General features: G+C 41.3%; 1 protein-coding gene across 1 annotated transcript; it reads right to left on the bottom strand.

Moving 5' to 3' along the window:
* Window positions 1-969: 969 nt before the first annotated feature.
* KCNK17 (potassium channel, subfamily K, member 17) lies at window positions 970-24,092 on the bottom strand (the record flags this gene model as incomplete). Its single annotated transcript, XM_010180270.1, has 5 exons — window positions 970-1,265; window positions 3,093-3,261; window positions 3,857-4,023; window positions 12,498-12,612; window positions 24,027-24,092. Coding segments are annotated over 5 exons (813 nt in total), but the record flags the coding sequence as incomplete, so codon positions are not given.
* Window positions 24,093-24,099: the final 7 nt, after the last annotated feature.

The following is a 24,099-nucleotide window of genomic DNA, read 5'->3' as shown; positions in this document are numbered from 1 at the left end:
ACAGACTGTGTTTTCAGTCTTTTCTCCACCATCCGTGTAGAATCTTGGTCCAATGCAGATGCTGAAGGCTCACGCAAAAACAAATGCTTTGTTCTGGTTTACTGCTATGGTCAAGCTTTCAAAGTTAATGCTCTAGGATGCAAGTAGCACAACAGGAATAAGAAAACTAAAATATTAGATATGGGTATAGAAATGGTAGCATGAGTTAGACTCTATTGGGCTTTTACAAATGGTATAATTTACCAAAAGGTTTCTGAGAATTTAATGGAATTTAAAAAAAAACAGTTCTCTTTTATGACTGACACGAAGACCAAATAAGCAGGTCTGGCATTCCACTGATCAAAAGACAGTCATGCTTATACAGAAGATGTTAGAACAGATACACTAATCATTTATGACATGAGAAGTTCATCAGCATAGCATCTCTTGATCATAGTGGAAGATACTTCAGTCTGTTTCTAGATTAATGTTGTCCTTGTTAACACTGGCCATGGGATAACATTGAAACCACTGGCACTTAAAACTGCCTCCAGCTTGTACCCACTGCAAGGTGGATTTAAATAGTGCTTTTCACTAAATCTTTTAGCAACATGCAATTTGTTTCCTGTATTAAATGGCACTTGCTTTTCTAGTTGTGGTATTTGCCAAATGCCATACATATAGTTAGAGGCTACAAGAATTTTGCATGCAAAAAGGAAAACATCTGGTGTTACATACAGTTTACCTCATATGCTGAGGTGGGAGGATAGGCAGTATCTCTGTATATCTACTTTTGGTTAAGAATCCCATTGGTAATTCTTGGTGGTGCTGCAAATGAAACATTTTGTTGCCATTGCTCAATTCAGAATAGAAGGTTTTCAAGCTCAGTAAGCAAGCTTTCACCCCATGTGAATGTCAGGGCCACTCCATTCCCACATTTCTGAGTGGTGCACTTCTGGTGCATTAAAACCCAGACACCAGGACTCTTCCCTAGAGTGCTTCTGTAGGAGCTGTGCAGGTGTGAGATTCATCTGGCCCTTTTGGTTTTGTGTCTTTGTCACTGCAGATCTCCACACCATGAAGTCCCGTCATACTGTTTTTGTCGCCATCCATTAAGTCTTCTGCCATCTTTGTTCTGCTCTTGTTACACTGACAGAAGTCACTGGAGCTCTCTAGAAAGTTGATACAAAATTTGATAACCAGCGCTAGCCAGGCCATCCCAAAGAGGATCCAGAGAGAGATTACATTCTTGTACCAGCCTGGATAGGTGCGGTCCGGGTTCATCCCTACAAGAGAATCACCGAGAACATTTCGGGACTGGATTAAGAGTGCCTCAAAGGAGACGTTACATGTAAAGCAAAGATAGCGGAAATATGACCTAATATTAGTGATTTCTATACATAACACAAGTGTGTAATCTACTTCACATGTGAACAGATGCTGTAAGTAAGTATGTTTCCTGACACCTCAGCAACAGCCTAGAACTCCCTAGGAACTGTACAGATTACCCAGAAGAAAGAAAAAGAAATCCCAAATTACAGCTATATAAAAGTGAAATTATTCACATTTAAGCATACAGCTGCATTTCTCTACTTATCACTCAGCATCTCAATATTATATCAGTATATAACAGTGGTTCCCTGTAGGCAGAGAGGTAAGTGGGTTTTATGTACCAGTGTATGTATCTTGTTAAGCCAGATATAAGTAAGCAAGTGCATATCTAAGAGCGAGAGGGAAGGGGCCTGAGCAGTTCTAAAACCAAGCCTTGGAAGACAGCTTGAAGTTATGCTACCTCTGCTTGGTTGCTCAGCTAGGTACTCTGTGAGCAAAGCCATATTTCTGGTTGTGTTTCCACAATTATTAGCACTAACAGGCATCTACGTACTAAGTTAGTGTCAGTAAAAACACCAATAATAATACAGGCAAAGCAAAGGAATAAGCTCAGCCCTATGGAATGACTGGGCCATATCTGTAAAGCAGGCTGGGGTACCCTTACAAACAGATAAGGTACAGGATACAACCTGTACCCAATACAAACCAAAATGGTTTGGCATTTATATACCACAGGGTGCTGACATATTGAGTTATTCCCCTACTGAATGTAGCATATTTATGGTGCTATGCCAATTACAAAAGTACCACACAGGTGAAAGATATACTTGAAAGTGGGAGGTATACCAGAGAAGAGCTTCAAATTTAGTCATCAGGATGTGAGAGAAGTAAAGCAGCTGCAGCATAGAGCTCAACATAATCTATAAAATCAGTGTAGGAAAATGCAAAATGCTGGCTAGTTTTTGTTAAGCTCCATCTGGCTACCCTTACCCAAGCTAACTTGATGCCAGCTCACTTAAGTGTGTCTACACAAGCTCTAGTCAACTGATGCATTATAGACGAGTCCTAAGGTAACTGCCACTATGTTGTCTAAGCATCAAGCAAGCAGTATGAAGAAAAGAAAATTAAGAACTTGTAATAAGGTGTTTCAGTCTTTCTGTCTCCATGGAATTCAAGGGTGCATGTGTTTCTATAATCAATTTGTTTTTAATGAGAAAGTCTTTATCAAAAGGTGCGTTCTGTGTTTCAGCAAATGTATTTGGCATGGGTCCAAACTCATTTCCTCTGGCAAAGGGTTTTGGCAACCAAAACTAGGCTGTGCCTGGTGCCTGACAGTCTACACTTAAGTGATTTAAGCTGCCTTTTAGAAAGCAGTTGTCTGGGGTTTTGACAAAGGAAATGGTCACTGTCTATTAATGGTGATGCAGAGTAGCCTCAACTTAAAACTAATCATGGCTGAGACACTTGAGCATACCAAGTATGCCATCAGCAACTACTGTGATTAAAAACATAGCACTGGTAGCACTCTGTAGTCATTCAAGGGACATTTCACCTGAGTGCTGGAAGATTACTCATTGACCAGGAAATTAGTTCTTTGATCTTCCACAGGTGGCACTGCTGTCTCAGAAATCATGTCTTTTCCAACCTGTCAAATGCCTACCACAACATATTTATCATAAGGTCTGTGAATTGCTAGTGATATAAAACTGCCAAGTTGGGAGCTTCATATACCATGCATTTGGTGTTTAGTAGGTGAAAGCAATGAGATGTGAGTTACTCACCAATCACATAGTCTCCAAACCCTATAGTGCTGAGGGTAATGAAGGAATAGTAGAAGCCTTCTTCATAAGACCAGCCTTCTTTGTCAGAGAACAACAAGGGAGGTAGCAGGAGGAACAACAACAAGCCAGTTACCAGTGCACAGGTCTTAATCAGGAGGGAAGCTCTTTTCTAGTAAAAAATTTAAAAAAAAAATTAAAAAAAAAAAAAAGGAAGAGACTGCCACAAGAAGGGTGGCAGGGAAAGTCCAGCTCAGTTTCTGTCTGAAGATGATGCTGGACTCCATAAAAAATAAAACCACACAAACATTCATGACGTTCCACTAGAATAAATGGTGTGGCTCTCCCAGTCAACACAAACTGGGCATCACCTTTGTGAGTCTTAAATTCATGACAGTTTAAAGCCTATTCCACAAAAATTCCCATGTAACTTACATGTGCAATTCTAACTATGACTGATAATAAACAGAACAGATATTCTAGGACTGTGCATGGCTCTAAAGATTTGGCTCTTCTGTTGCCGTAGGGGAAGCCATTCATCACAAAAGTTTCCTCAATTGATAAAAAAAACCTTATCTGACACCTCATAGGGCTGTCATAAGCTAAATTTGTTTGCTTCCAGTTATTCCTGAGTATGACTGCTTTTTTGACCAAATAGGTAGGCAGGCTGTCCATGTCAGTCAGAGGTTCTCAAATACCAGTCAGTGCCCATTCCATCATTTCTTTCCTGAACTTGAGGGTGAGGCATACCTGTCCACATTGCTTACCTGGCAGTGAAACACCTCTGCTAGGTGATGGGCAGAACGCTGAACCCCTAACAGCATCAGCTGTCCAATTTCGTTCAGGAGTACAAGGTTCAGGGGGATCCCAAAGAGGGCAAACAAGATGCAGAAGATTCGACCAGCCACAGTGCTGGGGCTCAGGTTACCATAGCCTAAGCAGGGAAGGAATAAGATGTTAAATCTAAAATACTCTCTGCTTGCCCTCCTCCCCTAGAAGGGCAAACTTTCATCTTCCACAAAAGTTAAATGAGAAGGTCACTGCTCCAAAAGGATCTTTTTCATAAAAAACTGAAAGCTGCATCCATTGTTTGTCATATCCTATTATAGGCTGGAAAATAACAATTATTTCCCTGCCAATTTTGTTTAGTTCCTTTTCCATTTACCAGCGAATTTCCTCTCTCTTACCCGCTGCTCTGGCTGGGATCTGACGTAAATGCTAAACTTCCGTTTAGTTCAGTTTTAGTAAGCATTGTTGGCATGGGGTTTACTGGTAAACGATCCAATGGTCTCTGAATCATAACAATAGTGTTTTAATCATAAAAAGAACCTTTTTATACCATTGTCCCACAGAACTAGTGAACTTAACACTGCCTCCTCATTTATACTCCTCTTTTGTGCCACAAGTACCAAATATACCTTAAACTTAAATTGTCAAAATGTTTGCCTAGAGCCAATAAACTCAGATAAACTGTATTTTACTTGAGTAAAATACTTCAACTTCAGAACTAAAGAAAAAAAAAAGGGTTTGAAATTTTGCATTCTTCTTCTAACCATATAAACTGGTCTAATAATAGATACTGCCCTGCAAGCACAGCCTTGCTTGTATGCTCAGATATCCTTGGCTTCAACATCACTGCTGCAATATTTGTCTTCATTCCCCACATTTTCTTTTAAAAACATCTTGTAAATCTGCAGACTTGCACTTCTGTAATTTCAACTGTTTTAGGCCACCAGAAAGTCAGATTTAACTTTAGTTTATTTCATAGGATGCTTTTTAAGACAGTAATGACTAGCACATGACAAGCATTTCAGCAGCAGCTTAGTCAGTCAGAGACCTATGGCCTTCACTACAGTTCAAAATCACCTCCACTCACTAGAGGTTTGTCTACAAAATTGACATAACCCAGCAAAGCTTATCTTTTCAACACAAATAATGGTATCCTCTCCTAGTAATACATAACTGTTGGCGCAGCGCAAGAACAGAGGTTCTCCCACCACTGACACCTTCCTACCATGCTTGTAGGTGGTGTAGCCCCAGGATGTCCTGGTTTTGCAAGTGAGCAGCCCTCAAGAAGGAGAAGTCCAAAAGCTTGGCTCTGTACGTGAGATAAGCAAGGGCACAAACATCTGCAGTTGACTCGATGGGAGTCCCATTCCTTCACTAACCTCTGTCTCATGCCAGCTGCAGTAAGTCACTGACCAGCAGGTTTAGGATAGCTCCATGTTTTGTGCTGACAAAATCTCTTGCCATTGACAACTCCACAAACAGTTAATTATACACATGCACCAGCAAAATACCTGCAGAAAAAGGTCTGGCAGCGAATTGTTTCAGAGCATGTATACAGGCTGTCTTTTAATCTTGCTCCTCCCCCTCCAAATTTAAAACTTTACTATCTGGGTGACTTTCTCTCCAATAATTTTTGGCTCGACTGATTTCTGAGCCCTTGGGCGTAGTATATGTGGTAGCACCTAATATCCCTCCAAAGCAATAGCCTCAGCAGCCTGTACCCAGGAAGGGGGCAGAACATCCCCTGGAAAGAATGGGATTCTGTTACATAACTAGGGGTTGTTTTGAAATGTAGTCAAACAAAGGGGCTAAATCAAGACCGTGCAGCTGCCTTAATTTCAGTGCCATGTTCCTCACTTATGAGCAGCACTGCAATGTTTATGCACTTCCCCCCCCCCATGTATAATTGCAGACTTCTGTAGCTTTCACCATTCCTAAACTAACAGGTGTGAAAAATGAGACATGCAGGCAAGTATAACTGGTAGATGACCCTCATCTAAGTGAATGTAAGTGACATGTGCCTGGTGTGATCTGTTCCACATAGCCTGGGCCACATTTCAGTGGATTGGTTCCAGATTCTCTTTCATGGAATTAGCATGTTTTGCAGGCTGGTCTGGACCCAGGAGAAAGAGCTGAGGGTGTATTTACTGTAAGGCCGAAGTCTGAACATGAGTCACATACATTTATGGCCAGTAATTCCCAAGGGTCGTTTCTGGTGGTGTGTTATTGTTTCCCTCCCTCCCGCTTCTTTCTCTTCTATATCAAGTTTACTAAGACTGTGTCATGGCTTAGCCAGTTCTTTTTAGCATAGATTTTCAGATTATCCAGTTTCTAGAGAAAAACATCAGATAAGAGAAGAAGGCTCATGATCTCTGCTTATTGTGTGAAGCACAGCAGCCTTCAGGATTTTGGGGATTCCACATAGTGCTGACTAAAGAGTGTCTAAGGTTAAGCTGTACATTACTTTTAACTTAGAGCAACAAATTCAATTATGTAAGAGGTTCTAATATGCACAGTAAGTTGAGCACACTAAGCACCAGACCTGCTTTGCATATGATTTATCTTGCTCCCTCTTCTTCTGGGCTCAGTAGCTCAAGACAATTTCCTGAAGAATTGGTGAGCAGTTGCTATAAATATACCAAAAAAAGCCACGTGCCAATAGCTTTTTTTTATATGGGATACAAAACTTGATCAAACAGCACTTCAGATTATGCAAAGTGGCCATCAATTTATGTCTAGCTGCTGACACACACCTGCCTTTGGACTAGACAAACAGATGCCAACCTAGCTGTATATAAACCTCAATTGTTATAAAACTTAAGCAGAAATGGGTAAATGGGACTTACCTTCTTCAGTAAATGCAATGAAGGTAATCAGTGTCTTATACCATTATGGGCTATAAGTTAGAATATCTGAACCAAGTTCACAGACTAAAACAAACTACACTGGCAGCTGTGTCACATCGTTCATGAGCTTGCTACGGGGATGTTACCCGGTACATGTCTGCACCAAGACACACCGAGGGATGCTCACCAAAAACTACCTAGAAGTCAAAGTGTAAGTGTTTTCACTGAAGATGCTGGATTAAATGTCTGTATAGCTTCTCTCATTTTGAAACAAAGGGCAATGTAATTTAATCTTATTTTGTTCTTCTAAGGAGTGGTTTTACTTCTAAATCTCCATATCCACATGCTTTAACTCATGTGCTTCTGTTATGCATATTAAGTAAACTCAGTTTTCTTATCCTGCTTGCCCATTACATTCCTGTACATAAGGGATTCAGAGGCTGTGCAGACGTGAGGACTGATGCGTGATTAACAGATTATTAGTTAAAGACCTGTTCATTTGCAAGACAGCATGCTGCTTGCTGTGCCCCTAGTTCAGCCGAGGTAACTGTGACTTCCTGCTACCCACAATGGGAGGTTTGTTTGGCTCCTGTTCTCACTGCCTGGATGTAAAAGAGTATTTTAAGCAAAAAGTGCTTAGAATGAAAAAATGTGTCTTTCATAGGCTGAAAAACATCTGCAAATTCACCAAATAATTTCAGCTGTGGGAAAACACAGAATTAGAGTAAGAAAAAAAAAAAGGCTATAGGAACAGTCACTTCTCTAACCAGTAACTTCATCAGTGGTCTGTGCATTCAAACACATTTTGGGAGAGATTTGGTTTAATTCTCCTACCCGAGTGGATACAAGTCATCACCTCCCACAGGAATAACCTATTCTCAAATTTACAGAATGTTCTTGCTGATAGTGTTTTGCTTTGAACACCCAGACACTCAGCAAAGTCTGAGAGCCAGGTGTCTCTCATAATACACAAGTGTCTGATCCACCAGGCAGTTCAACGAGGGGTGCCAGTGCTAGGATTACTTTATTTTGCATTACACATTTAAATACCTTGAGAAGGATGCTCCACTTGGTGGTTGGGGTGATCTCCAGTGAGCCGCAATCTGGTTCTCCCAGGCACAGGAGGAAATTGCACACTGCTCTCCTACATCCTCAGGCAGTGCTAACACCACCAAGCTGCTCCCACCACCAGCTTGCTCCTCCTCTAACACTTTTCAGAAGATCTAAACTTTTCTTTCCCTTGTACTCCTATCAAGCAACCCTAATGTTTTAATCTGGGCTAAATGGAAGTTCTTCTTTATGATAAATTCAACTGTTGCATTGAGAAAAAATAAATATTCAAATTCAGTTTAAATGGAAGAGGTATCATCTTATAATTCAGTTGACAAAGTGGAAAAAACCCCTACCCTATTGATTACTCACAAAGCCTTAAGATATGTTTGTCTGGTTCCTGAAAGTGTGAGCATGAGCCCAGCTTAGCTGGAAGGTGTCCCTGATAAAGACCTCAGTAACCTGATCTGACCTTAGAGCTGACTGCTTTAAGCAAAAAGTTGTATTAGAGACTCCCTGAGGTCCCAGGAAACCTGAATTAACCTGTGATCCTTACAAGCATTAGGATTTGCACGAGTCATTTGGTACCACCTACATTCAACCGAACATCAGCAAGTTTGGAGTTCCTATCCTCCCTCATACTTTTGAATGCTTCCATGAGTACTAGATATACAAAATAAATGAATGTGCTTGGCTTCTCAAAGCTTCTTGTGAGATTTCACATTATACCCATCAGTCTGCTCTATGTGCAGGAACACTTGTCAGCTAGACACTGACACTGAGCTCATAACTCCCGATATGGGAAGTCACAGTTATTTCCAGTTCATCCATTCCTGGAGAATGACTTTGCTAAGGTCTCCCAGCTGTGGTGGAGAGAACAGGACTCAGCAGCCTCAGTATTTGCATTGACATGACAGCTTTATGACCAGAACGAACAAAAAAGTTTAAAAAATTGATTTTAAAACCTAGTGGTGGCAGAATCTCAGGAACTGTGTGTTATATGGGGAAGCTCATTGGGACTGGCAGGTCGAGCCATGGCATGTGTTGTTCTATTCACTATTCATTTAAGCTAGTGCTGTGATGAAGTACAGACCAATAACTCAGGCTGGTAGGCTGAAATACACATTTGAACAGAGTTATTGAACAGTTTTAGCCCTATGAAGTTCCAGACAACAGCAAAATTTGGTTGCATACTCCTTCAGTGAGTGAAAGACCAAAAAATGCTTGGGGCAAGTACTGCAGTCTTCTATTATATTCATATCATGTATACACTGGAAGCTGTGTAGCGGACTTAGTCTCAACAGGATGAAATGGCATGCAGGCAGGAAAGCAGACCAAATTTGCCAGTGCTCAGGAGACAGCTGAGAGGATGTTGCTGTGAGTGCTAAGCCCACATTCACCAGTGGCCTTCCACAGACCATTCTGCCATATCCCAAGTGCCCAGGCCCATAGAGCAGCTCTGCCAGCTACCACAGGGCAGGGAAAAGATCAGTGCACCAAGGGTGTGAGGCTCTTCATCAGAGAACTCTCCTACACAAACCTGAGGCTCAGAGAATTCAAATGTGAAAGTGGCCCTAGGCTGTTATTCAATATTTTAACTACTTCGAGACATCAAGTTGCTTTAACTGGATTTACCAATGGATCATCAGCCAGCAGAGGGCAGAAGCTTGGCTATTTCTCAGGAGCTCTACCACATGCTGGGCAGCATTACAAAGGATCAAAGTCTTAGAGAAACTTTTGCTGTTAGGAGCTACTATACTGTCAGAGAAGGGAAGGACAGAAAGAAGGTCTTCCTCTTCCTTTCTTCACTGTAAGATGGTTTACTTGCTTTTACTACCTAAAGGAGGTTGTAGAGAGGTGGGTGCTGGTCTTTTCTCCCAGGTGATGGAGGATAGAACAAGGGGAAACGGCACCAAGCTGTGCCAAGGGAAGTTCAGGTTAGAGATAAGGAGGAAGTTCTTTACTGAGAGGGTCATCAGAAGCTGGAACAGGCTGCCCAGGGAGGTGGTGGAGTCACCATCCCTGGATGTATTTAAAGAGCGGGTAGATGAGGTACTTAAGGATCTGGTTTAGGGGGTAGACAGGAATGGTTGGACATGATGATCTCAGAGGTCTTTTCCAACCGAGTGGTTCTGTGATTCTGTGATACTCCTCTATTTTATGTTTAAAAATGGCCTTTGAAATTAATACAAATGAGTACTTGGCTTTGCCACCAGAAAATGGGAAGGCAGCACCAGGTTATAGCATCCACCCACATGAGATAAAGGGGGATGTTCAGGCTAGAGAAGACAATACTCTTCCTTCTACTCTTACGCTAACACAGACAACCTCAGTCTCATTGCAAATCCTTTCCCTAGCACCTTCTCTGAAATTACATCACCCTGTGGTCTGACTTTAGGAACTTTCATCTTGTGCCCCACTCTGAACTTGCTTTGACCTCTACCCTGTAACTCCAAACTACCTAGGAGGAGGGTGAACACAGAAAGGAGAGATTTTGTGTCAGCAAGGGATAAAACCAGCAGTAAATCAGCTTCTCTTTCTTTAATCATGTTTAGTGATACAGATCTAAAGGAACTCTGAAGATGATTCTTCAAGGTATTGAAGAGAGAGGGTTCCTATGAAAACATCTGTAGAAAATGACCGACACTGAAGATCTGGGATGACATGACATGTAACAGACAGCAATGAAGAAAGCATGGAAGCATAACAGTGGGGAGAAAGAACCAGCAGAAGGCCAGGGCTGCCCATCCCACATGATCAAAAGTTATAAATGCAGTTCCATTCAAAGTATGAGATTGGCCAAAAAACCACATGGGCTTTGGGGCAATTCTTTAAACAACAGATGCTCTTCCTTGCCACGTAAGGCACTAAAACGTCAACTAACCCTTCTCAAAGAACCTTCTCAACTGTGTCATTTACTCCATAGCCACATCTTGGACATGAAGCTTCCTACTGTGAATCACTCCTGTGAACTTCACCGAGTTCTTTGCAAATGACCTTATCTCTTTAGGTGACATCATCAATTATACTTCTCAGTCATGCAGTGATGTCTGGGTCAATGACGGTACACCAGCCACTATCTCAAGAACTTGCATTAAGAAAGAAGATGGGTAACAGACACAAGGTGAGGCTCTGCGAGGCCATCTGTATTTTCTACTTTTACAACACACTGTTAGTGTTAAGACACTAATCTGCATGCAATTAACAATTTAACTTGAAAAAGCAAAATCAAGGACCCAATTGTCTGAAGTTCTCTGCATGGAGGTACAGCATTCTCAACTCCACAAGTGAAAAATCATGAACAAGTCCCTAGAGTCACAGCATCAGCTTTAAAATTATGAGATCTAGACAGCTGCAATATTTGGTTCTTTTTATTTGACCCCTGTTATCAAGTAATTCCCACCCACTCCCCCACTCCATCCCCCAGCCATCAGGGCAAGGAGTTTTATTAAAGGAAAAAAAATAGTAGCTTAGGCTTTCATGGAGTAACAGCCAGAAATGTTTAGACTAGATCTCTGCCAACATCACAAAGTCCTCTCATTTTAACATGACAAATTTGATTCTTTTTGAATTTGGTTAACTTAAACTGGTTGTGGTCAGAGTCACTCTGACAGCTTAGAAACTAGTTAGGATTAACCACAGAGGCGAGCAAAGCAGCTCCGAGCAGATGCTGCTTTGTACCCAAGGCTGGGAGGAACTGCCCAGGGCTTTAAACTGGAAACCCACAGCCTGTGTAGCCTCTCTACTGAGCCTCCACTGCCATCATCTGGTACAACCCGTACCTGGTAGTACAATACGCCAAACATGGTTCCCCGGCAACATAAAACACATGCAAAAGAGGAGGGCAGAAAGATGTAGAGTCACAGGAAGGTTTGAGGACTTCCCCTCAGCCTCCACCATGTCAAAAAAATCCCCTCTTCCTCCCCGAGGTCTTGTTTTGGGGCTTAACATTCTGAAGTCAATGTATCTTCAATAACCATCAGAAAAAGAATGTTCCTTCTGGGTGCACAAAAAAAATTATCAGTCTAAAGGTATTTGAAATTGAAGAGAGCTGACAGATTCAGCACAAGTCAGGAAACCTGTGAGGGTTTTTTTGACGTTCAACCACCACGTGTCCTCATACTCTCTGCTCATGGTTTTTATAACCCTGGGTCATGTGGTAAGAAAAAGACATCAGGGCGAGTTATTAATGGTTTTGTGGACTAGGAACATGCACTGACAACAATTAATAGCTTCTACCTTAAGTATCATTGTACCTAAATGCATTTTATTGTTTTCATTCTCTCCCTCTCCTCCTGATTTCTAGAATTCCTTCATGGCTTTGCTTTACTCTCTTGTTGAAACTTGACTCAACTGAATTGTTTCATTTATCCAGCTACTTGACTTTCACCTAAACAAATAAGTCCGCATCCAATATAGCTAGTAATAACAAAGAATAATTCATAAATATAGCCTCCAGTGAGTCAACAGCCAATATTAAGAGTTTTTCAAAATCCTCCTTCCCTCTCCTTGTGAATAAGAAAAGCTTATTTCAATGCACAGTTCACCCCAGAGCTCTCAGAGAGCACTAGGCTTGGAGAGGTACATGCAGTGCAGCACAATGTTCAGGTGCTAGATACTGGCTCCAAAAGCAGCATAACTTAGTAGGGATATGTACCGAGGTCCTCATTCCCACACCTTTCCCTTCACCTATGTGGATGCCCTGTGAGCAGGGAACTCTTACCTATGGTTGTTATTGCAGAGATGGAGAAGAAGAAAGACCCACTGAAGTCCCATCTGCCCAGGCTAGTGGTGTTTCCCTGGAGGGTTACACCACTCTTATAGGCTTGAATGATACCCTGCAAAGAGAAAATAAAGTGAGATCCCACAAATCCTTTATGGCAAATTCGGTTAAGTGGCATTTCCAGTACTAGTTGGTAAAGTCACAAACTACAACTACTTCTGACCCTGTTGTTTTGCTTTTAACAGAGGATATCCTATGCCTTAGAGACCAAATTGCTGAGAGGTCAGAAAAGCCAAAGGCTAGCATATTGGTTCTGAGGAAAGGTCATCTCAGTTGCACATGCAGATGCTAGATCACACAGGTAAATGTGGAAGAGATTGGAGGGCAAGAATTACCTAGAGAAAACCTGGTTAGATAGTTAAGACTGCCTTATAGCATATTCATTAGGAAAAGAAAGTATGTCCAGATGGGATATTCTGATGGCAGAAGTCCCAGAGCACCAAATATACATGCACATGTAAATCACAGAATCATAGAATGGTTTGGGCTGAAAGGGACCTTAAAGATCATCCAGTCCAACTCCCCTGCCATGGGCAAGAACACCTTCCACCAGACCAGGTTGCTCAAAGCCTTGTCCAACCTGGCCTTGAACACTTCCAGGGAGGGGAACTTGGGTTACCCAACCTCCCTGGGCAACCTGTTCCAGTGCCTCACCATCATCACAGTAAAGAATTTCTTCCTAGTATCTAGACTAAAAATCTACCCTCTTACAGTTTAAAACCATTCCCCCTCATTCTATCGCTACGTGCCCTTGTAAGAGCCTTTGCCTACACTGGGAAGGAATGTAGGTTGTATGATGTAGGCGATAGGGACTACACAGGATGGCCAGTCTATTAGTATTGGACAATGCGTCCTCACATCAGGAATAAACAAAAAAATGGATTAGATTAGCATGATGCCCACTTCCGTACAACCCACCTGGGAAAGACTCAGAAGTCACTAACTGAAGCATGCAGAGTTATGCCAAAATAAGGCATCAGATGTCTTAACACTGCCCACATCTGACTAAACCTTCTCATGTTGATAAATTTAATGACACTGAATTTAGTTGTATCCAAAAGAACATTCATCACAGCATGTACACTGAACATTTCACACCCAATGACCAAAAAATCCTTGAGAGCTGATTATCCTCGAATGCAACATGTAGCCATGAATACATAAAATTCATCACCTCTGAGAAAGACATTCAGATACCAAATAATACCACCCCTATCCTAACAATAAGGCTGCTGATAAAACTTCAACCATTGATAAAAAAAGGAATCACTCTCAGGTTAGATTTGCAGAAGTTGTAGGTTTTACAAAAAATGTAGTTTATATATCCAACAAGCACACTAACACTTCAAGCCTGCAAAGCAAGAAAGCTTTGTCCCATTTTACCAAAGTTACATGCTGTAAGTTGTTCGTGTACTATACAGGGCTGTGAATTAAAAACTGTTTGCAGATACTCAAGCAGCAGCTTAACTACAAGGACCATTATCTCTTTTCTCCAGAGCTATTAGTTCTCACACTAAGAGCAAGAAGCAACTCAGAGATCAACACGTTCTTCCAAATAAGAAACATTGTTTGATAGCTGCATTCTCAGAAACATCTTCATTTACTCATAGGCAATTTAAACTATTTAGGGTCACATTACAACCTATTGAAGTCTGACAGTAGGCTCTTCTCTACACAAGACAGAGCAGAGGGTCCTTGCTCTGAAAAGAGCTAGGGACCAGATGTTATATTACATTCTTTACTGTGAAGGTGGAGAGACACTGGCACAGGGAAGCTGTGGATGACCCCTCCCTGGAAATGTTCAAGGCCAGGTTGGACAGGGCTTTGAGCAACCTGGTCTAGTGGGAGGTGTCCCTGCCCATGGCAGGGGAGTTGGAGCTAGATTATCTTTAATGACTGTTCCCTGTTCCCTTCTCCCTCCTCCCTCCCAAAAAAAAGACAGAAAAGGTTGTATCAGGAAGCTTCTGGCAGGATTTCTTTTTGAGTATTTTGTGTGTAATTACCCCGGCTCTTCTTCCAGGGCTGGTATCTACATTGGGGTTTGTCAGGTTGTATGGGATGCAGGCTCTGACCTTTCTCTGCTCTCCTTGATCTCTGACAATACTTGACCTCGGTTTAAGGAGACTGAGTGGTTCTGCAGACGAAGGCCTCGTCAGGAATCACAGTCCCCATGAACATAAAATAACTCTCAAACTAAACCATATGGCAAGGGAGACACTGGAAATTTATACAGATGACCTGTATTTTTTCCATTCCAGAAATCAGTGGTTAAATTTGAAAATAAAAAGCTTGTTACTCTCTCAAACTATGCTTCTGTAGGCTGGGATCTCTGCAATTCTAAGCAGTTAGTCTTGAACACATATACACCTGCTAGAGTGGCAACAGTCCAGCTCATAGATAAAATTTATTATTAGCTTGATCAAACTCAAAAAACCTACAAGTACAGCAAGGTTGTTGTCTGTTCTCCTGCCTGTGAGCACCCACAGTAACTTGGTAGTGCAGCAATTCAGAGACACTGCCTTAACTTTCCCTGGGGTGCTGCTCCTGACAGGAATTACAGTGTTTGCCTTTAGAGTTTTCAGACAGGCTAAAGGATTTTCACTAAAGGGTGTGATGGTCCTGCACTCATCTCAAGGGGAAGGAAGGTGCCTGTAACTATTGCCCACTGGAAGAACAAGCACTGGGCTTGCAGCTGTGCCAGCTGTTTTCTGTTTCTGGGACTGAGACACTTAGCATATTTGTGGTAGGTCCTCAAGAGCCTTCAGCAGTAAGCCTCTGGCTAAGCATTTTCTTGTTAAATCTTGTTATCAAACACCCAAATAACACCTTTAACCATTAGGCCCACTGTGCCTAATACAGCCTGATACAGGGACCTCTGAACACTCATGGAAATCAAAGCCACTTGAATAAACTAACAATCCCATAAGAAATGTCAAGTTCATTACTGTTAGGAAGAGCTACCGATGTCATTCTTAAAAGGGAGGATTTGTAGGAGGTGGAGATAAGAATAAGGCCTTTTATTTTTTTAAGTAAAACATGCTTTATTATATCTAGAATCAACCTTTGACACACAGCGACAATGACGACAGAAAACTAAAGATTGATTCTTCTGAGAAGAGCAGAACTAATGGAGCTTGCCTTCCTACAGACGCACCCATGGAGGCAGATTCATGGAAGAGAAATCCATAGCTAGCTATTACTACACAGAAATTACTTCTGGCACAGGAAGTTATACGATTGCAAACTCCTGGAGGCCGAGAGAGCATTCAGAAAAATACCAGTGTATACTTGCCCTTATTTAATATGTTCCTCTAGACTTCTGCTTTTGGTTACTGCTTTTTCATATAAAAATTTTAAGCGGTTTATAATTTTTGTTAGAACACAGGACAAACCCAGCTAATAACCACTCTAATAAAATAAATTAATTCTCCCTGCTCTTCCCATATAAGAGGCACTAATATATCTCTGTTGATGATTCTCAAAAAACCCTGAAGTACATTTTGGCCTATGGGCGTGAGATCTACTAAAGAGGAACTGAATCATGCACTTTGGGTCACAGATGTTTGGTTCCTTTAGCCTGCCCTTCTGAGAACCACAAACTTTTACATTTTTTGCTTCACATCAATTCTGAAGTGAAATACTAGGAAGGTTCCTTTTGCCTCTTAAATAGGCTAGTAATTCATACAGCGTCTGCTCCAAAACCCGATGCGTTAAAAGGCATCTAGTACAAGTAGCATCTCAAATACAGTGTTCAAAAGTAGGTATCTGTCTGATCTAAGGCACAAGTCAATACCACCAACTGCTCAAACACAACAAATCTTGAAATTGCTAAGCTTGGGCTTGATATTTTGGGAACCTGAAAGATCATGGGTGCAACTAAAAGACTAGGAAGGAAACAGGTGGGTAGTTAAAATAATCAGAAAGGAAGAGAACTCAGTTCCACTTTGGTTTCTACTGACAGACAAGCTACACAACATAATTTCACTTCTCTACACTTCCCCACCTCTAAAATGACAATTTAGAGTTCATAGTGCCTACTACGTCTTAGCTGTTATATAATGTTAACTATAGATAAAATTTTCTACAGAAACTACTGTACCACAGGATTTATAAATTCAGATTTTTTAAGACTCTTATGCCTTCATGAGTCAATGAAACTTTGCCAGCTGCCACATTCTCTCAGCAAGTAGGCTGTTCTGCTTCTTGAAAGCATAGTGCAAAGGCTACTTGCATGGTCAAATAATGTCAAAGCTGGTGATTTAAAAACCAGCATGACTTCCATCCAAAGTAGTCTGTTTAAGTATAGATGCCTGTGCTGTTACCTTTGTTATAAAACATGCTCAGAAACCCCAACTTTACCTTCCAACTCCATCTTGCTCAACCATAAATTCTGAAGTTTCAGTTAGGAACATCATAAACTAATACACGCAAATGCACACTTTATGTTAGATCATTATATCCCAGTATAAATTCAAGCCGAGTTTTGTGTATCGTTCTGCAGGAAATTCCCTCCTTTAATTCAGGCTCACTGGTAACTCCATGAGGAAGCTGTGTATTTCTACTGACTCCCTTATCCAACATATTGCTGACTTATCAAACTTATTTTTGGGCATCAGTACCCCTTATCTTCCTCTTCTACTATCGATTGCCACAATCATTGCTGGTTCTTCCTGCAGGAGCATCCAAAGACAACATTGTTGCGGTTTTCTTCTTGGAATTAAAATAAATAAAAATAAAAAATAAGCACTTCAGCCCAAATGGTTTTTAGCCCTTCACAGCTCTGGGGCTGTAGTTCCACAAATGATTGATTACGAGTGCCTCATCTGTCCTGGAAAAGCCTCACCAATCTACACAGCTTTGTGCCAACAAATCCAATGTAATTACAATCATACTAGCCAAAATTAATACACACAATCGAACTACACTCTCAGAAGATCTATTTTGTTCATACTGTGCAGTTTATAAAAAACCCACACCACCACAAAAAAAGGAGCCAGGTTGCTGGATCTACTAGGACACGCACTTAAGTATTCAGAAGCTTAATACAGACTCAGCCAACAGAGTTCAGTTCCCCTCTTGATATTGAAGAGTACATCTTTTTCTTCCCTGTAAAATGCAGGTTCATTCTTTTCTATTTGCTGTGGAGTTGCTCTATCCTTCAGCCATACTGTAAGTCTTTCTCATTTACCCTGTGTGCTGTGTTATCCATTCTAGGCAACTTCCAGTTTTCTCAGCTTAACCAGTTCCTCTCTTAAAACCTTTTATCGCACATGGGCCACTCCACCACCAGCTTCTGGCTGCAGCACAGCTTCTGATCACCAAATACTGCAAAAGGTGACCATTTACTCTGACCTCCTTCACAGCAACTCAACATTTCATCTTTCACCTCTGCGCCTAGTCACGACTGCATGCCACTTGGGTACAGCTTTCAAAAAAGGTACTAAAAATCAGCAGTAAGGAGTGAATGCATGTCTACACGGAAAATGAAACCCTACTTTCCCTGCAGTCTTGATTATCTACAGAACACCATACTTCTCTTTCCTGCTATAAGCTTTACAGCAAAGAAAAGACTTTACAGAAATGATTAATCAGACCAATTCTAACCTATCTGCCCCTCCCCCACAACAGCAGCAAGTTATAAAGTGAAAAGGGAGCAAGTGATGCCCTGGCAGATAAAAATTCTATCAAGGACCTCCATAAGAATTCCACACTCTCAAGCTCAACATGTCTTATTTCTAGGAGGAAAAAAAACCCACAACAACAAAACAAAAACAAACAAACAAACAAAACCCCCCCAAAACCCACAAATCACTTTTTTCCCTGGAGGAAAGTATCATGGAGGGAGTCATATAAGTGATCCTTTTATAAACCACAGCTCCAGCCACTGCCATTGCCCTGCACTTCTGGACTATGGCATTTTGATCAGGGTTCACTATAATCTTGAGATACAATTAGGAAATACTGCCTTTGCCTGCAAAGATATTTGAAGGCATTTCTCAAGGAAGGCAAAAGAGCATAGAATGGACTGAGGTAAGAAACTTCATTCCCAAGTTTAGGTGAATTTTACATATTCATATACCAAAAACCCCAAACTCTTCCAGGGAGTACAAGCCCTCCTGAAAACTGTTGGCCTCATTTCAGACACCTCCTCTCCTCACCTTCACAATGAGGTAAAGGAGGTGTTCCCAAGGCACCAAACTACCATTTAGATTAATGAGAAAATATAAACTCGCATAAACTTTGTGCCTTGGAAATTCTGTGCAATGTTGGTATATAAACATTCATTTACGTTTCACAGAATACCAGCTGTAAACCAGAAGAAAACAGTTAGCATTAACCTTGGTCTCAGATCATGAGGACAAAGGTCAATTAATTTCAAATTAATTAAAAAAAATAATTCTGAATCACACCTTTCCCAGCCATGAGCTCTGATACCCGGTCCTTGCCTGGAGTGATCTGAATTCTGACCAAAAGAAGAACAGGCACAAGCTGCATTATGAATTCAACAGAACCCAGCTGTTTTCTTAACTTCATGTCACTTGAATAACTCAAGACCTGATCAAGTAACTGCCCCCCACCTCCCCCAACCATGTTTGTTAATATAATTGGTACTAGTTCCTCTAAACTAAGTGAACCCTACCAGCAAAAGCACTTCTACTTTGCAGCTGGGGCTTACTCTTCAACAGAAAATGAGCAAGAGATAGTAAAGTACAGTACTGATGCAAACAATGTTACCCTAAGCCACCGGCACTTTTACTGAAAATTAAGCTTTTATATCAAGGAAGAATCTGTGGCACGATTCACAGGACAAGGCATTGCTGAATTCCAGCTACTTCCCACATCCCAATAACACAAGTAACTTAAGTGCTGGGCTGCAACCGAAATAAGCAGGGCCTCTGTATAACCTACAGAGCAAAGCACAGCAGGTTGCATTGCATTATCCTTGTAAAACTGAGTTATCTCTCTAGTAGTTGATTTTCTTTTAGTTATATTTAAAAAGGATAAAGTATGATGAGCAAGTACCTATAAGAGTAACTCCACATCTTCAATCAACTCACAAGAATTACTACTACTCTGTTTAGAAGCTGATAGGATACTATAAGCACACAAAGCACACTCTTAGCAAGGCACCTATAGTTCTTTCTAATTAATAGATCTGGAGAAGAATGAGCTGGCTATAACTAAACTAAAGTAGTAGTACATTTTGATAAGAAAGGAACTGGAAAGAACCATTACAGGGGATCAACCCTTTTTCATCTGTGACAAGCCAACAGACATTTGACTAAAGTGAGTTATATACAGAAGTCACTGCTCCACAGTATCAAGACCCAATGCTGTTCCTTAAAGTCCCTCATCACCAACAGGTGACCTCTGATGCTCACCCCTTAACTGTTACTCACTGCTGCATCATCTGAGGGCAAGATGATTTTAGTGACCTGTATTTGCAGGGTTGCATTTCCTGACAGCTGGCACAAAGCCCTGCTGGTTCAGTGTCAGCACAAACCAAGGTATTGATGAGGATCCTTCAGTCATCTGGAATCTTCTTGCTTTTGTAAACATGAACTAAAACTCTGTGTAGCTCTAGCTGTTGACTCTGGAGATAACAGTATCTAGATTCACCTGCACGCTTTTAGTTTATAGCCTGTCTTTTAGACTTGGGTCCTTGTCACTACACCTCAAATCTTGCTAAGGAAACAAAGTATTTAGTTCATTTAGCTCAGCTTTCATGTTCTCCTTCCCAGCTTCTGTAAGTAACTGAGTTTAAATAGCATTATGCATCTACAATAACAGCAAGTGGACAGAACAATATAATAAATATGGGTAACAGCTGTATTAGGGAAATACAAATACAACGACAGAAGTTTATAGCAAAAAGGGAAGGGTAGCATGAAAAGGATGTCATGGTAACAGCCTAACACAGAAAATGCCCTGTTCCAAGCTTGGCCATATGAACAATCACCTAACTAAAGGGATACAGCAGCTGTAGCTACACTGGTGTCTGTAACCTCTGAAAAAGATGCAGGAAAAGGAGTGAGTTTGGAGGACAGCCAGCCTGGAGCAGAGCTGGTGTGTGTGTGTATCTATATAGACATACATATATAGATATAGATACGTATCTCCACTGTAGGCAGTAAAATTGAGACTTAAACACTAGAAGTGCATCATGCTGGGTAGCATGTCTAGGTGTCCCCTGCCTCTAAAAGGTCAGAGAGGGTCTCAGCTCCAAGAGATACACCAGTACAGCAAGTGCTCTCTTCATGTGCAGCCTCACTCCCTGGCCACTCCTCAAACCTAGAATCAATGTTATTTTTGCCTGGACAGAAACTCTATCATACTTTTTTTCCCCAGCTGAGTCCAGCTACTGTTCTTCGGTGTACTGGGGGTATATGACCTGAGACCTGCCTTATCAGTGCATCTGTTTCCATCTTCTGCAAGCCTTATCACTGAGAGCTTCCTTTGATGTGGCCTCACAGCAAGTAATTCTGGCATGTGAAGACCACCACCATGTTAATGATAAAAAACCAGATACTATCCGCTTCGTATGTTGCCCAACAGCTCTTGAGGAACTGTTTGCTCTCAGTCTTGCTCCTTGTGATCATGTCTTCATGTCACAGGCTATATAAAATATCAGAAAAACAGCCTAGGGTTAGATGGGTCAAAACCAAACTTATGTCTTCCTTGAGTAGATGTTACTGGATGCACAGCAGAGGGTCAGGTGGCCAGAGTCCCTCTGTTGTTGTCTATGCTGTACTTGTATTAAGTAATGAAAACTAAGAAAAATGCAAATCAGTCTTCGTCATGTACATACACACATACATGTATGTATAAGAACATCAACACATTTTTTGTTTACTTATACATAAAGCACTTGCACATGCTACCCTCAACTATTTAGGAAATGTGGAATTGTTCAGCATCCCAGAAGGGAGGAGCCAGCCAGTCCCTCTAGGCAAAAACAATCAGCTGTGGGAAGCAGGGACCCACCTCTACAGATGTCACACACTGTATAACGCGTTCTCCTCTGCTGTTCAGTTTTTGTTGGTGGTCTGCTATTTCCATCTCTTTCTGTCTTTTCTTTCTTTAACTGGAAAATTACTTCTTCCAGGAAAGGACCTGAGCCATAGAAATTACTGAATGAGAATTCACTACCACAGCATGGTCTGTTTGCCTTTGCCTTTCCTCCTGCCCATCCACACAACATGCTCAAAGCAGAAGCTCTCTATTGCTCTCCATCTGTGCAGAGGCTGGAACAGCTGATTTCCACTCCCGGTCGGTAACTAGAAACCAAGCGATAAACAGGTTGTAAAATTATGTTTGTACATTGCTTAGCAAACTGAGATTTTATTCCATATTGGCCCCTATACACTCAAAATAAACAGAGTTTAGAATTAACTAGGATGAAAGAGCTGTAAGAAAACAATGAGGAATTGCCAGTAATGTCAAAGCAATTAAAATTCACACACTGCTTTATGTTTTCACAAACACTGTTTATAGGTCTGTCTTAATTCGCAAATAATCAGATGTGTATCTAGAACACAAGTTTGCTATCTGAAGAGGGCCAGTGATGACACTGCCTGATAAACTGTGTGCAATTTAACTGTAATAACAATTTACTGCACAGAAAAACATCTCATTTTTTGAGCACACTTACAGTATCCAAGCAATTGCCCCACAGGAAATTAGAAAACAGCGTAGGAAAGAAGCAGTCCTGTGGATTATCTGTTTAAGATTAATTTCTCACTGTGAAAGTTATTAAAAAAATAACACATAAAGCCATTCAAACTCTGGCTGTGGTCTCTCAAAGCATGAAGGCATGCACAGACACTCCATAAAGTGAAACAAAACTTCTTTAACTTCCTCATCTAGGGCTGGCTCAGGTCACAGATTAAGTACTTACATGGCATATCATAACAGTGTCTGGTCTCAAGGGATTTGGATGGCTGTCCCTTGACTACCAGATAGTATCAAGAAATAGTAGACATCACCCTACAGTAAAACAAACCATCAGAATGACATTAGGAAGATCTTTCTACCTACTTAGTTGAGATCATCATCTTATCTCCACAACTATCACCTTGCTACTGTCATTCATAAGTGAAATCCTTCCAGCCCCAGGACAAGAGCCATGCCTGCCACTCACTGTTCAGTGGACCAGTGCTGAGCAAACCTCATCCCAGAGCTGCCTTTGTGAAGTGACTGTGAAGGTCTTCTCTGACACCTTTCTCACTTCTCTTTCTATTCCACAGTAAGCACAGTACACAATATAAATAATAGTAGTAGACACCATGGTAGCATTCAAGGGCCCTAATTTCATATCTTCAATGTACTATTGACTGCTACAGACAATTTACCATCTAGAAAGTCAAGAGATGAAAGCCTGACCAGCATCATTTTGTCTGCCAGGGCTTTGCTGAAACTCCTGATGAGATTATCTATTTGATGGGCTGTGTTTTTCTCTCTACTGGAAAAAAAAAAAAGAAACAAGTCCTTTTTAGGTCCTTTGAACTCTGGTGGCCAGCTACTACAGTTTCATCCATCACCAAATCTGCTTTTACAAAAAAAACCAGGTTTTTTTGTTTGTTTAGCAACATCTATTCAAGGCGGATGGACCAGAGCAAGCAGTACATATTCAAGTACCAGCATCTACTGAACTAGAATGGTTTGGGTAAATATTCAAGTTGCTTTAATTCTTTAGGTTTTCCTTTTTCAGACAAAAATTGAGTCAAGAGAGAACCCATTTATCCCATTTTGCTCATATGCACATATTAAAGAGCATCCACTTGTACTTCAATAAGATTGCATTTGGTCCTACTTCACATTTTGCAACCATCCTCAAATATATTTTAAGGCTATATCTAAGTTGTGTTACCAGGATTTTCCCATTTCCTTTTAAATAACAAGTCGAAAACTGAAAAAGTCTGACATTAATGTAAACCCCAAATAAAACAACAAAGCTTTTCCATACAAATTTACCACTTGTGAGATGTCACAGGCTATAATCCTTTCTTAAGAAGTTCAACAGCGAAGCAATGCCACCTGCAACTAACCCCAGATCATTACCACATGATGGGAAACCCTGCCACCATTTCCCTTCTGCCAGGATATGCCACTTAAAGACTCACCAACGCGACTGGGAGGACATGGCTAAACAAGCACAACTTTTTATCAGCAGAAAGAAAACACAGCCCAAAACACCCGGCAAGCACTCAGCAAAGTCGACCTTGCCTGGAGGCCTAGAGTAAGGCAGCATCGCAGGCTCCTGCTCCCAGGAGCTGCCCACGGAGTGGGAAACTTTTCCCACGATGTGTGCACATAGATATGAGATAGGAAAAGAGTTGTTTGGTTTTTGGAGATTTTTTTTTTTAATATATAAAAAGGATTAGTGGCAGGCAGGAGGCCAGGTTACTGCTGTTACCAGCTCCTCAGTCCCACCAGGACGAAGGCAGCTCCGGCAGACCTCGGGCTCACCTCGATGAAGCGCTGCAGGGCGGGCCCCCGCAGGCAGGTGTGGTTGCCGAGCAGCTCCCAGTGTTGCTGGAGG

The sequence above is a fragment of the Mesitornis unicolor genome, unplaced genomic scaffold (assembly GCF_000695765.1).
Source record: "Mesitornis unicolor isolate BGI_N332 unplaced genomic scaffold, ASM69576v1 scaffold47002, whole genome shotgun sequence".
NCBI classification, from domain to species: domain Eukaryota; kingdom Metazoa; phylum Chordata; class Aves; order Mesitornithiformes; family Mesitornithidae; genus Mesitornis; species Mesitornis unicolor.
The sequence above is the reverse complement of the archived record's forward strand: the minus strand, read 5'-3'. Positions and strand labels throughout refer to the sequence as shown.